At 39.2% G+C, this 12,470-nt stretch overlaps 1 protein-coding gene across 8 annotated transcripts in view; it reads right to left on the bottom strand.

Annotated features, from left to right (window-relative positions):
- Nucleotides 1–7,987, bottom strand: part of LOC119742589 (balbiani ring protein 3-like) — a 38,148-nt gene extending 30,161 nt beyond the window's left edge. Inside the window, exons 1-3 of one of the 8 annotated variants that reach the window (XM_038218689.1) lie at nucleotides 7,817–7,987; nucleotides 5,099–5,160; nucleotides 4,722–4,806 (exon numbers count right to left, since the gene is read on the bottom strand). In XM_038218689.1, coding sequence (XP_038074617.1) covers nucleotides 4,722–4,806; nucleotides 5,099–5,132 — 119 coding nt within the window. In that variant the 5' untranslated portion in view covers nucleotides 5,133–5,160; nucleotides 7,817–7,987. Of the gene's footprint in view, nucleotides 1–4,721; nucleotides 4,807–5,098; nucleotides 5,161–7,697 lie in introns of all 8 variants that reach the window. The other 7 variants (XM_038218690.1, XM_038218686.1, XM_038218691.1 and 4 more) reach the window with 7 other exon arrangements.
- Between the last annotated feature and the right edge of the window lie 4,483 nt (nucleotides 7,988–12,470).

Genomic DNA, 12,470 nt, shown 5'->3' on the forward strand with positions numbered 1-12,470 from the left:
CTCCACAAATTCAATTGACATAATTGGTTAAAAAGTTTACCTTGAGTGATGGAGATACTACAAAATAATTTTCCAAATTTAAGCTCTTTTATTTTGACTTTGCGACGGCCAAAGTAATGATGCCACTTTTCCTAGTTCTGGATCAGTTTAATCAATTCCGAATCGGTCAAAAACTGCTTTGCGCGAATAAAAAATTACGCGAGATCAGAAAGTGCCTTTTTTCAGATGTCTATATTTTTCATGAAATTTCCAGATTCGTTTTCACACATTTGTGTATCAAAATTTCAACATGAAATTTCACGAAAATTAGACATCTGAAAAAGGCAGCACTTTCTGATTAGCCTACATTTTGTATAATAAAGAGGGTGAGTATGCTTCTAAAGCAAAAATAAACTACAAACTAAGCCTAGGCCCCTAAATGTTAAAATCAAAATTTGACAAAGTTTGACATGTTTTTGTACATGGTGGAAGTGTGGCCTTTATTTACGGAGGGGTATAGTCCAGTAAATTGGCCACATTTATGGGGCAAGGCTAGTCCGAGTAACTTGGACCCAACTTATCGCCTTTTTAACATTCGGACATGGTCTGGCGATAGTGGGGTCCAAGCTAAGTGCGAGCTGGACATCACAATTCTGTCACTGTCCCAAAAACCAACATTTTCCAACAAAAAACAAACCAACTACCCTCACCCTGTTGGCGGCTACGCGGATACGGAGTGGGAGTGAGTCGGGAGTGCAGTGCAGTGGAGCATGACGCATACCGGTACATAGCCTATGTACCGGTATGCGTTTATATGAGTATAATTTATAGGCCTACCATGGAGCTATAAACACATGGGCCTACAAACAAGTAGCGCTGAGATGGTTTATTGAGGGCAATCAACCGTGACTCCGTAGCCGGCTACGATAGATGGAGTGGCGGGGTTGGCTAGGCCTATTCTGCAATTGTGCCGAAAATTTTCCTGACTCTCCATAGCGGATAGGCCTAGGCCTAGGGCCTACTCCATTTTGTACTCCATAGACTTTGTACACAACCGAAGTAGGCCTAGCCCTAGCCTAGCGTCATATTTGCAACATTCTTTCCGTGCTCGTTTCTCAACCTTAGTGGTGCCAGCCGAAGTGTGCCTTTTGCTTATACCATGGAGGTTCTAATTCTACCTCCATGCTTTTACATCGGATTTTCGCCACTAATCTCATGAATCTTGACTTTCTTAACTTTTTCGCGCGATTCGAGAATCCGCGGCCATCTTGAAAATAGCGCCACCATGTGTTGTGACCATTGATCTCCATATACACAGACTGTGTATATGGAGATCAATGGTTGTGACTTACTAGTACTAAAGTAGTAGAGGATCAGGAGAACCCCGAACCTCGTCTCCAGGGTGTCGAGCAGTACGCGCCCACCACTACCTGCTCTCTCACCCTGGTATTGATCATTTGCATACTGTGCAAGATTTTTGAACACGTATGCAAATGAGGAGTAGTCTGGTGCCTGCATGTGCGTTACATTAGCGTTTGTTTGTGCATGAAACGGAGTCTGAGTGTAACTGACGGGAGTTGAAAATTTACCAAACAGATGGGAATAAAAGAGTGATGAATGACTCAGTCTTAACCATTGATCTCCATATACACAGACTGGATAGGACATCGCGTACGAACGTGCGTCCGCGCGCGCGTTTTTTGAAAAGGGTAAAGAACACAAACTCGCATTCGAGTTGTGTACACTTTCGAACGGAGGATTAAAAAATGAAGTTGGGTTTACTTCGGTTTCTTTGTCATTTTTGAAAGAATAAAAGAAACAGAGATCTCAATTGATCAAAATCGACGAGGAGTATAGTCAAGGTGTGCGCAGCATTAGATTGCTGGAGTCGGGAAGTAAGGAGCGTTGAAGAATAGGACAATTATTCGCAAGTAAGTTGTTTTTTAACGAGGCCTATACAACATGGCATGGAGGAATATGAACGTGGGAATGACAAAGCAAATTATGATGTCGAAATGTTGCCGCTCTGAGTTTGGGGGGATGGAGGCCTGTGTGGTAGCTAGCGAGATATTCTGTTCAAATTCCATGCGATCTATAGGCCTGTCATGCTGGTCGGCATCATCATTTTTTAAAGACCTAGGCCTAGGTCTTTAAAAGAAAAAAAAATAAACTGCCTAAACGTGCATGACTGACCCGGCAATGGCATCAATGAACAAAAGTTGACTTGTTTAAAATAGTTTATTCAAATAACTTTTATAATTTTTATATACAAAATCTGATTGAATTATGTCTGCCTTGGCTTAACGGCTACCGAAATGTTTCTTTTCTTTTTCTTTATAAAGAGAAACCGAGGAGATGTCTTATGCTAAATTACTGTACACCCGGCCGATTGACCTTCATATCAAACAAACAACTTCAGCAAAGCCATAGCAAAAACCACCATGCAGCTGCAGGACGATATCCGAGACGGACGAAAATGGAGAACTTCACGGAGGGATGGAATCGACTGTATCATCCACTGAATGGAACATGCAATGTGAATCAATTCTTAATCAATTCTTAGGATGTGGAACTGTTAACATTGATTGATTTTGTTTTTGGAAAGAAGCTGTGAATTTCAACGCAAGTATTTTTATGAGCTCCCAAGATGACTGTCACTTTTGACAGTTTGTATGGTGAAGAAAGCAATGAGTACTTTTACGGTTTGAACTTATGTTGTGTACGCCGTTATATAAGATTACTAGCTATAGCCATTAATACACCGTCATATTCGCTCACAAAAACGATTCCCATTACACTTTTTACAAGTAATTATATTTCTTTTCAGAAGTAACGCTAAACATTTAATTATAAACAAGACCGTGCATAGCTTGATATTCCTTGACAAAATTAGAATTTTGGTTTGTGATTCATCTCCTTTCACACAATATCACAAGAGGTGAACGATGTCATTCCTTGATCAATCTAGGGACGGGAAGAAGTTTTTATGATTACTTTGTAAAATTAAGGTTTTTCTTACCTTATACATTCTAATTGGTTTATGTTCGGGTTTTTTAATAAATATATCAATCATTTGAATGAATCTCCATACAATTTCTCGTGTGAGTGTTCAGTTAAAAATTTGATGTCTTTTCAGCATGTTATTGATACAATTATTCATTTCATTGATGGAGTAGTTCAGTGTGCTCTAATGACCGATGTGCCAAAAATGAAATGGCAATTTACTTACAATCATTTTTGGGAAGAGGAGGGGGAAAAAAACAAGGGGAAAGTAAAGGGGGGTTCTTGAATTTCGAAAATGCATAATAAGAAAGTGTATATCAAGAAAGTGTGGAAAAGCTGTATGGAGGGATTGAGGGTAACTCTCCATCGTTCAGTTATTTTTTTTAAAGATTTGTTTTGGAGGAGCGCTTGAACTCCCTTCTGTACGAAAAATTTCACTCGATAATCCATTTTCCAAAGTAAACAAACTGAAAGCACAATGCGCGTTTACCCGTCTGGCAGTAAACGCGCCGCCATTGTTCGGCCGCGCATTCGTGCACAAACACTGCGCGATGTCCTATCCAGTCTGTGTATATGGAGATCAATGGTCTTAACGGCCGTTTCAAACCTTGCAGGGTCGTGGTCATGATGACTTGCAGGTCACAGGTCACGCAAAATCTATCCAATCAGAGCGTTAATTCGTCAGCCCTTCCCAGCGTCCTGTACGAGCGAAATGATCCAATTTCTTCCCAGCGTGAGAGAGCAGCGCAGTGATTTTTCGAGGAGTGATCTGGCCGTACCGTACCCACCTCCTGGGGCCGTTCGCGTAGCTAGTTCATGATCTAGAAGTTATCGCGAGAGGAGCATTTGTATTTGCAGTATTTGACGGCCAATAATTTGTCCATCTCGAGAGGGGGACATTTCTATTATTGCGAGAGGGGTATTAATGTGCTTTCGAGGGATTCCATCTCGAGCGCGAAAGGGTGCACAATCTTGTTAATGCGAGAGGGGTTCTTGTGTTTTTGAGGGGAATCTTATTTGTAGCCCGATCATTAGGCTTTCATACGTGTGCGTTTGAGGGGCAGTTTTGTTTTCATATTAAGGGGGCACATTTTTTTTGTTGGCGTGGGGCAAGCAGTGGTCACGGCACCAGACTCTGACACTTTTTTGGGGGAGGGGGCAATTAAATATTTTTTTTTGTCCATTGTCAATGGTCCGGAAATAAGCCACTAGAGCAACTTAGAGAGGTAGGTTTGTAGGGTATCGAACTGCAGAATGGTGTATAACAAAATGATCAAAGACGTTGGCTGCACACTATCTATACGGCTGTATAAATGCATGTGTGGCGTGTTTTGTCTTAAGCACCATGTTTTAATGCTTTCATTAGCGGCCCTAAATTTTATGAATCTTAACAACAAAGAAAATAAATATAATCAACCGGGGAAAAAGCAATACAAAATACTCACTTTTGAATTAGGTATCGAACGAAAAATCTGTCCACGTTAAATCATGGTAGTGAGGCCTACTTTACAAATTTCGATGATTTTTGTTTTAACAGTATTAACATTCTGGTTCTCCATGGCCCATGGGATCGGGAACCTATAAGTCTACTATAGCCTATAGGCCGGATTTTTAATTTAAAAAAAAGTATACTAGCCTGTTTTCTGTTAAAAAAGTGATTTAAGTTGAAAATTCGTTTGAAGTAAAACCGAATTAGCTGAAAATCTTAAATTAATGTCAAGTAACGAACTACAACTCACCAGTTTACGCATCCTTCGTTGATTGTGTCCCCGACATCAGAATGACATAAGGCCTCTCCGCCATGGACAACACCAACTCCTACAGCTAATCAAAGCCATAAAATGGGAAACAAAATATAATAAAAGAAACCCCGCTGAAGTATAAAGTTTTAAAATGTTGGTGTCATTTTGACGTTGTGCATCTATTTTTCTTCTGAAACCAGGGAGTTGTTTTTCGGGAGGTTGCATTGCTTAAAAACTTTCCTGAGTTGATTTGAAAAACAACGGCCTGATCATCAAGAGTGTGAACCAAGATTTTGTCCTGTTTATGCACTACTATGCTACTATGCCCGCCATTGTATTAACATTATGTCCAACAAAAATAACTTTTGACTTACCGGCCAACATGCACAGAATTACTAGCGTTTTCATCCTTGCTGTGGCGATAAAAGCAGTTTGCCTTGAAACAAAAAAGTGTTGACTCATTATCATTGACAAATCCCAACGAGATGGAACAAAACAATACTGTGCGGAATGGGTACGGTATGCAATTAAATGATTATGCGAATTGTGAATACCTTATATGGATAATACAATTTTGTGTTTGTGTGGAAATTAACCAGTGCGTGTACATGTAACCATGTGGGCGCTTTCATAATGCCTGAAATGACATTCATAAAGTAACCACATGTATTTCGAAAGTTGTCCTTGTGTGTGGTCATTTCCCTCACATTTTGTGCATTTTTGTGGGTTTCCGGTAAACAAAGCATAATAATGCACATATTTATTTGATGTTCATATAAATTTCTTCAGAAAATCCCTCAAAGTTGTGTTCCCCGTGCTCTTCAACAAAACCATTTTGTTTTTTTCTTATTTAATGTTCCACTATGTTTTACATCCAACCTTAACCTTTTTTTAGGGACGCCGCACCTGCAAAACGGCTTTAACTCTGATCACAAACAGTTCCGCCTAGCAAGCAGACTGGCTCCCGGTCTATTCATTATCGACACTTATTGTGGGGCCGGGCGGGAACCAGCCTACCCCGCGAGAACGGAATTACTCTCGTGCTGCTAGTAATTTGACATTATTATTTAATGCATCGTTTGTTTTGCCAGAAAATAATGACTTCTTTTTTATAACAAGAATCTATTTTTAGGGTGAAATTTGAAAACTGGTAATGTAAAGTGACCAACTGGTCCGAAGCACCAAACTTGCTTGTCAGGTAGATTCGTATAGTCCTAGAGAAGATACATGCATTTAGAAGGGGTGACAGCTGAAATTGTTTTAGGAAGGTTGCCTCATTTGCATTTATTGTAAATAGGCGCCATGAAAAATATGATGGTTTATATAAAAAGAATTATTTTTTGAAATGTTTTTTTTCTTCGGGGATTCTACTTGCCTATCCTTACTTAAAAACCGTTTTCTAAGGCATACAAGTGACTGAATCATTTTGAGGACCTAATGAAAGATCCAAAATGGCTACAATTTTACCCTGAAGTTTCGCACACTTACCTTTCCTCCAGAAATCATCAGAATAGTCTTGCTAAACCTCAGTATTGATGAGCTTCAAAATATCAAAGTTGCATATACAGTAAATCATGTGAACAATGATAACTTGATATTTAGCCCAGAAAACAAAAAGAGGGGCAAACCGTTTCCGTAAATTGGGCTAAAAAAATTGCGAGGCAAAGAGCTGTCTAATGTGGAAGACCAGAACAAGTTCAAAGAAATCCCCTTAAAATGAGAGATTATGCTTGTTTATAATAATTAGGCCTATGTCCACGTCAAAAGTTCTTTCAAGAAAATTTGGGGGTTTCTTTGAGCTTGTTGAAGACAAATTAACCCCTCTCGTAATGTTAAGCCCAATTTACCTCTTTTTTACCCTTGTTTGTTTTCTGGGAAAAATATCATGATGTTATCATTGTTCACATGATTTTCCATACAGTTTTAACTGTATGGAAAACTGTACGGTTACCTTATTTAAAAATAAGGTAACCGTGCCACTACGGTAACTTTGTGATTGTGAAGCTCATCAATACTGAGGTTTGGCAAGACTATACTTTGATGATATCTGCATGGGAAAAGGTAAATGCGCTTAACTTTAGGGTATAATGGTAGCAATTTTGGATCTTTCATATGTCCTCATAATCATCCAGTCACTTATATGCTTTAGAAAATGTTATTTAAGTGGATATGATAGTAGAATCCAAAAAATATACTTTGCACAAAATACGTTTCATATTAAAGGGCAGCTATTTACGATTTATGCAAATTATGCACCCCATCCCGAGGGAATTTCAGGCGTCACCCTTTCTGAATGTCTTCTTCAGGGCTATACGCATCTATCTACCAAGTTTGGTGCTTTGGACCATGCCAGCAGTCCGATCTTGTCAAAAATTGGATCTAAATTCTAAGCCACTTGACTTTCCCCATTAAGTGCGCAGCCTTATTTAAGTGCAGGGACCATGAGGCATTCTAAGGCACTTGACTGTAAGAGCTTAATTGACGTGGGGAAACATTATTTTGACGACTGGATCCGCATAGATAGGGATCTGGGAACGGCTATTGTTGTTAACAGATCACAGAGGAAAAGACTGTTGAAATCTTTCAAGTCTTAAGCCCAACAAGTCACACATTCACGGTTGGAGCTACGAATATCCACAGTTTACCAATAATCAATCGATCACGATGAACCGTTGAGATTCGTGGAGAAATCGACTTTCTAAGAATGCACTACGGTTTCAGGACGGATAGCCACGACTGCCCTACGACTGGTTACACTACGATTCACTACGAATTGATTTTCTTCATGACGATTCACCACGAAAGTTTGGAGCAGTTTAAAACTTCCGTAGCCCCTCCACGAATACCCAAGGAAGATGACGGATAACCACGGAGGTACTACGGTACTCCCACGGAGTATATTTTACACAACCATTTTATACAACCACTTATCCAGCAATAAAATATCCCTGCACGCTGCACACCAGAACTTACCTAATATGCCGACGTAACAAGAAGTCAACACAAGCCCATCAAATTTAGTTACAAAAAAGTGTCGGAACAATTCATATACGCCTTCTCACTGGTTTAAAAGGCATAAACTTTATACCTACCGCTTCCTCCTCAAATATTATACAGTACTTGGTTCCGCTTTCATCAAGGGATGCTGACAAGTGACGGATACGCTACTGCTGACGTTGAAACCTGAGCGGTGTCTGATGAAAACCCCGAACTTTCCCATGTACTACACACGGGGACTAGTGAACAATAGTGTTGTTGAGTCTTTTGAAAACGCTGACGACTCTTCATTCCAGAGCAATTATTCTCAACAAAAGCGCATAACCTTGAGCGTTGAAGCGAACGCTGGGTTGCGTGCCAATGGCGTGCCGGCTCGTACCACTTCGTGAGTGCAATGTTGACGGTCATGAACACAACGCGTATACCAGGCCCAATTCCAAGGAGCCCTTAAGCAGAAAACCCGTTTGTATGCTTAGCACAAATTCAGCTGAGAAACTGTCACAAAATGGCCGGTTGCAGGGTTTAAGATGACTTAGATTCAGTCGTCTTACCACACACACAGTCTAGTCGTGCGTACGTGTGCCGTCTATGTTTCAAACAAATTCCACGATAATGACTTCAGCATCTTTATGTTTTTAAAAGCCACACAATAAAAAGATATTAACAGGTAAGATATTCGAAACAAGCTGAGGTGAATAGTATTCTCCTTGGGCATCTACCTAAGTTTACTTTCGGATGTGATCGTTCCAGACTTCCGAGATGTTACAAGAATGTTCCGTCGTCATATCCCCCACGTACGTGTTAATGAAATATTGTGTTGAGCGAAAAAAAAACCCCAGGTATTTCGGAATCCGAGAATCTATTTTCGAATTGATACAGTTTGAAGAATACTGGCCATGGGAACAAAACACACTGGATCATGAAAAGCTCGTAACTGTCTCTTCAAAATTGGATTGCTGACAAAATCACTGCAATACTAGTCTGATGAATTTGAAGGAGTTCACAAGTAGGCTTATAATTATTCAGAGAGAGTTGCATTCACGGTCAATAACAATAAGTAAGAAAGTCTATTTGAAAGGGCTCGTGTAATGGATTTGTACTCTCTGAATTCCAAAGAGTGAAAATTCACTCCATTCGAGTGAAGATTCACTCCCACTAGTCGGAAACAAGGGACTTGACGTTTAAAGTGAAATTTCGTCAATCGTAAAGATCGAGTTTTCACTGAGGTGGTGCATTTTTCAGATTATTTCAATCGAAAATGAGAATGATTTTCACTCTAAAACGTCTATTCCCTAATTTCACTCGGGGGAATTTAGAGAGTAAGGTTTCATGCGATGAATTTTATTTGGGAACACATTTGTGCAACATTCTACTCTTCTTAAACATATGAAAACTATTTGACTTTCCTGTTTGGTTAATTTTGTTGAAAAGTGCACTTCTTGCGTTAAAAAAAAGTGTCCCATGATTTTCCCAGACAACAGGTTACTGAGGGCAATCTTGCTCTGATGTTATTTATACGGAAATTCGCATTAACATAAAAAAACAAAAAAAATCACCAAAACACTCCTCAAATGGCACAACGAACATTGAAAATAAGGTAAGATGGGACACAAGTGTGCATTTTCAAGGATTGCATAAACACAATTCATTGTATGGGTCCTATAATGCAATGTTTGAAATGTACCTTTGTGTTCCATTTAGCTTTATTTATAATCTTCATATTGCAATTTTAAGGGCGTTTTTGTGCCCCTTCGGTTTTTATGCTAATGCCAATTTCCACACAATCATGAGTGATGCCATTCAAGACCAGTAACTTCAGTTTCACATCTGCTTGAGCATGGAAAGTCACCAGAAAGTCAGGGCTATGTTGTTATTTTTCCGCTGTCAGTGGTTCATTGTTGTTTCAGCATATGACAGTAAAAGACAATGAGAAAATTGTATGCGCAAAATGTTTCAACAAGCAGAATTTTGGGGGTTACATTTTTGAAGAGAATATAATCTGAAGAGTGTGTTCCTAAAGTGACATCACAGCAACAGCGCCATCGGTTGTTAAGAAAAGCATGAAACGTCTTATGCTCGCACCCACTGTTTGCAGGGCGGTGGATGCGAGCGAAGAAACCTGTTAAATGTTTAAAGAAAAGTCACTTTGCAAAACCTTTCACCAAAAGTTATGTCTCATAGTCAATTACAGAGGAAGGGATATTTGCTAACACAATATGCTCCAGTGTAAAACTTATTTCATGGACCCTCTACACATTGTCGACTCTTACCTGAATAAACTATTCTGAGAGCACATAGCAGTATTGAAAAATAATCAATATATTTCTTATCCAACAATACAATTTTCCTCATATAAATTTCAACAACAAAATACACCAAAAAAAACGTGTATCTGCAACAACCATCGGGCGACCAGTCAGAGTCCGTTTGTGCATCATCACACATGTTTTCTTCTTGGCGTACCAAACTTTTGCATAGAGAAATTGGCAAATTGACACCAACAATTGTGTAGTCGACGAAAAAAAAATTAACATGCTATTTTCAGACTCAATTACGTATACGTCAGTGAGGGCACATAAAATTCTACAGGTGCGCCCTGTTGGAGGCCATGTAGTTCTTCATGGCGACTGACGAAGCACAATTGCTATACAACCGAAACCAAAGTATAGCTAAGTCACACTTGTTTACTGATGCCTCGACCTTGCATTAAAAGTGTTTGGTGCATGCACATATCACTTGTAGAAAAAAAAATATGGGTGTGTTAAAAATAGTTTTGTTATACAGTACAATGATAAGGAAAACACGAAAAGATGCTTTGGTGGCTGTGTTTGCCTGTCAGCAACCGAAAGGTATAACTGCGTTTTCTTGAGGTCCCCCCAAAATATATATAAGTGCAAGTGAATGGTTTACATCCATACCGTTTAAAGGTAGTGTACATCATGTGTAGCTATCCAAACAGTAACTGACGAAATTATTGTTGAAAAGCATACTTGGTTTATAGATAGTGATGGCACTTAACTCCCTGAAAAAAAAAATAATTCTTTCTGGCATTGCGTAGCTGCAATCGGCTAAATTGAGAACGTGTCCCGGACGCTGATTTCGGCCGTAATTCAAAACACGACTCGGCAACTTTTGAATTGAAATAAAAAACCTTGAATGTTGTTTTTCTCGGGAACATACAGCATTCGCTGAGCTTAAACTTCATCACGTTAGTTGTTAAGCACTCTCCTATTTTGATTTTAATTTAAACACTTTTGTTGTTTCACACGAAAAAAATGCACAAATGACAAATGATATACTCTACCTTTAACGTATATGTTGCACGTGACGCAGAAAATCAATTTGTATTACATTCCCCTTGATGCCTTGATGCATTATTATAACCGATGTAAATGGGCCATAGGTCAATATTTCGTTTTCTCCCCTTTCGTTCAATTATATTGTGACGTGAGTGGACTTGGTTTACACAAATACGCCCCAAATTGCAAATATAACTCAAATGCAGCCCGAACCCCCCCCCCCCCCAAAAAAAAAAAACAGGTCATGCATGAAGACGCTTTTGTGGGATCCAAGGCCAGACAAGCTAACATTTGAATCTGTTCCTTGCTCTGTGGTTGAATGCAGGTTGGGAAGGGATTTTTTTTCCCCAAATGGTTCGGTTTCCTATGATCCATAATAATTCCTTGCTCTCGACAACTCAACCCCACTTCCTTCCTCAATTTAGTTTAAAAATGAGAAGCGAAAAACACTCAACAGGATTTGAATAGAAAAAAATGTGATAATATTGTTTTATAAAACCCGGAATATTGTTGGAAAACTTAACGCAATAGTATTGCAAAATAACACGAGATAGTATTGCTAAATACGCTAGCCGAGGATTGACAAAACTTTTGCGTTACTTCACAATACTATTGCTTTATTTCGCAAAATTACTGCATTATTTCGCCAACCTACTGCGTAAATCCGCTATAAATAACGTTAGCGATTTTTTTTTCGCTTTTAAAACCTGGCACGAACCGGCTTTCTTTTATTTATTAAATAATAAATATCGAGAATTGAAAATTTATGTTGCCTTCGCTATCTAAGAACTAGAAGTGCAAGACGAAGTTGACGAGAATGTTGCACTTATTGACGCTGCCCAATTACACAGCACATGCAGCGTGATCTTCGCTTGGGGCGGCGTGGATGGTATCCCAAAGCACGCAGTTATTTCTTGGCACTCGTGCTGTCAAAGGGAGCCCTGCTGATTTGTTTTGGGCCCCTCGAAAGCATTTTGTGTTACTTTTTATTTCGTAGCCGTAATGACGATTTCAGGGACTTTTCCAAAGACAAATAGGACACATCCTGGAGAAACGGAGAGAAAATGACAAAACTTTGTTGGCCCCTGCACATTTGCAATGGGCCGATTTCGCTTTTTGCCTCACGGCCCATTCATGCGCATGCGTGCATGAATTTCAATTTATTAGGAAACGGTCTATATAGACCTTTTTTTGTTTGTAAACATCATTGACGCCATTTTATATGGACTACCGCAAGCGCATAAATTGAAGCCAGGGTTGACCATTATTTTTCCAGAAAACGTCCTCATAACGCCTTCAAAACATAGTCAAAAGGCATGCGTAGAAATTATGTTGTATGTTTGTTGACAATGTTGTATTTCCATCTATCAAATAATATTTGGGTTATCTGTAATAACTCTTCTTCATTTTTGCAGTGAGTTGGACCTTCCATAATTTATGAGAGGAAATT

The sequence above is a fragment of the Patiria miniata genome, unplaced genomic scaffold, assembly GCF_015706575.1.
Source record: "Patiria miniata isolate m_02_andy unplaced genomic scaffold, ASM1570657v1 HiC_scaffold_6, whole genome shotgun sequence".
In the NCBI taxonomy this organism is placed as follows: Eukaryota; Metazoa; Echinodermata; class Asteroidea; order Valvatida; family Asterinidae; genus Patiria; species Patiria miniata.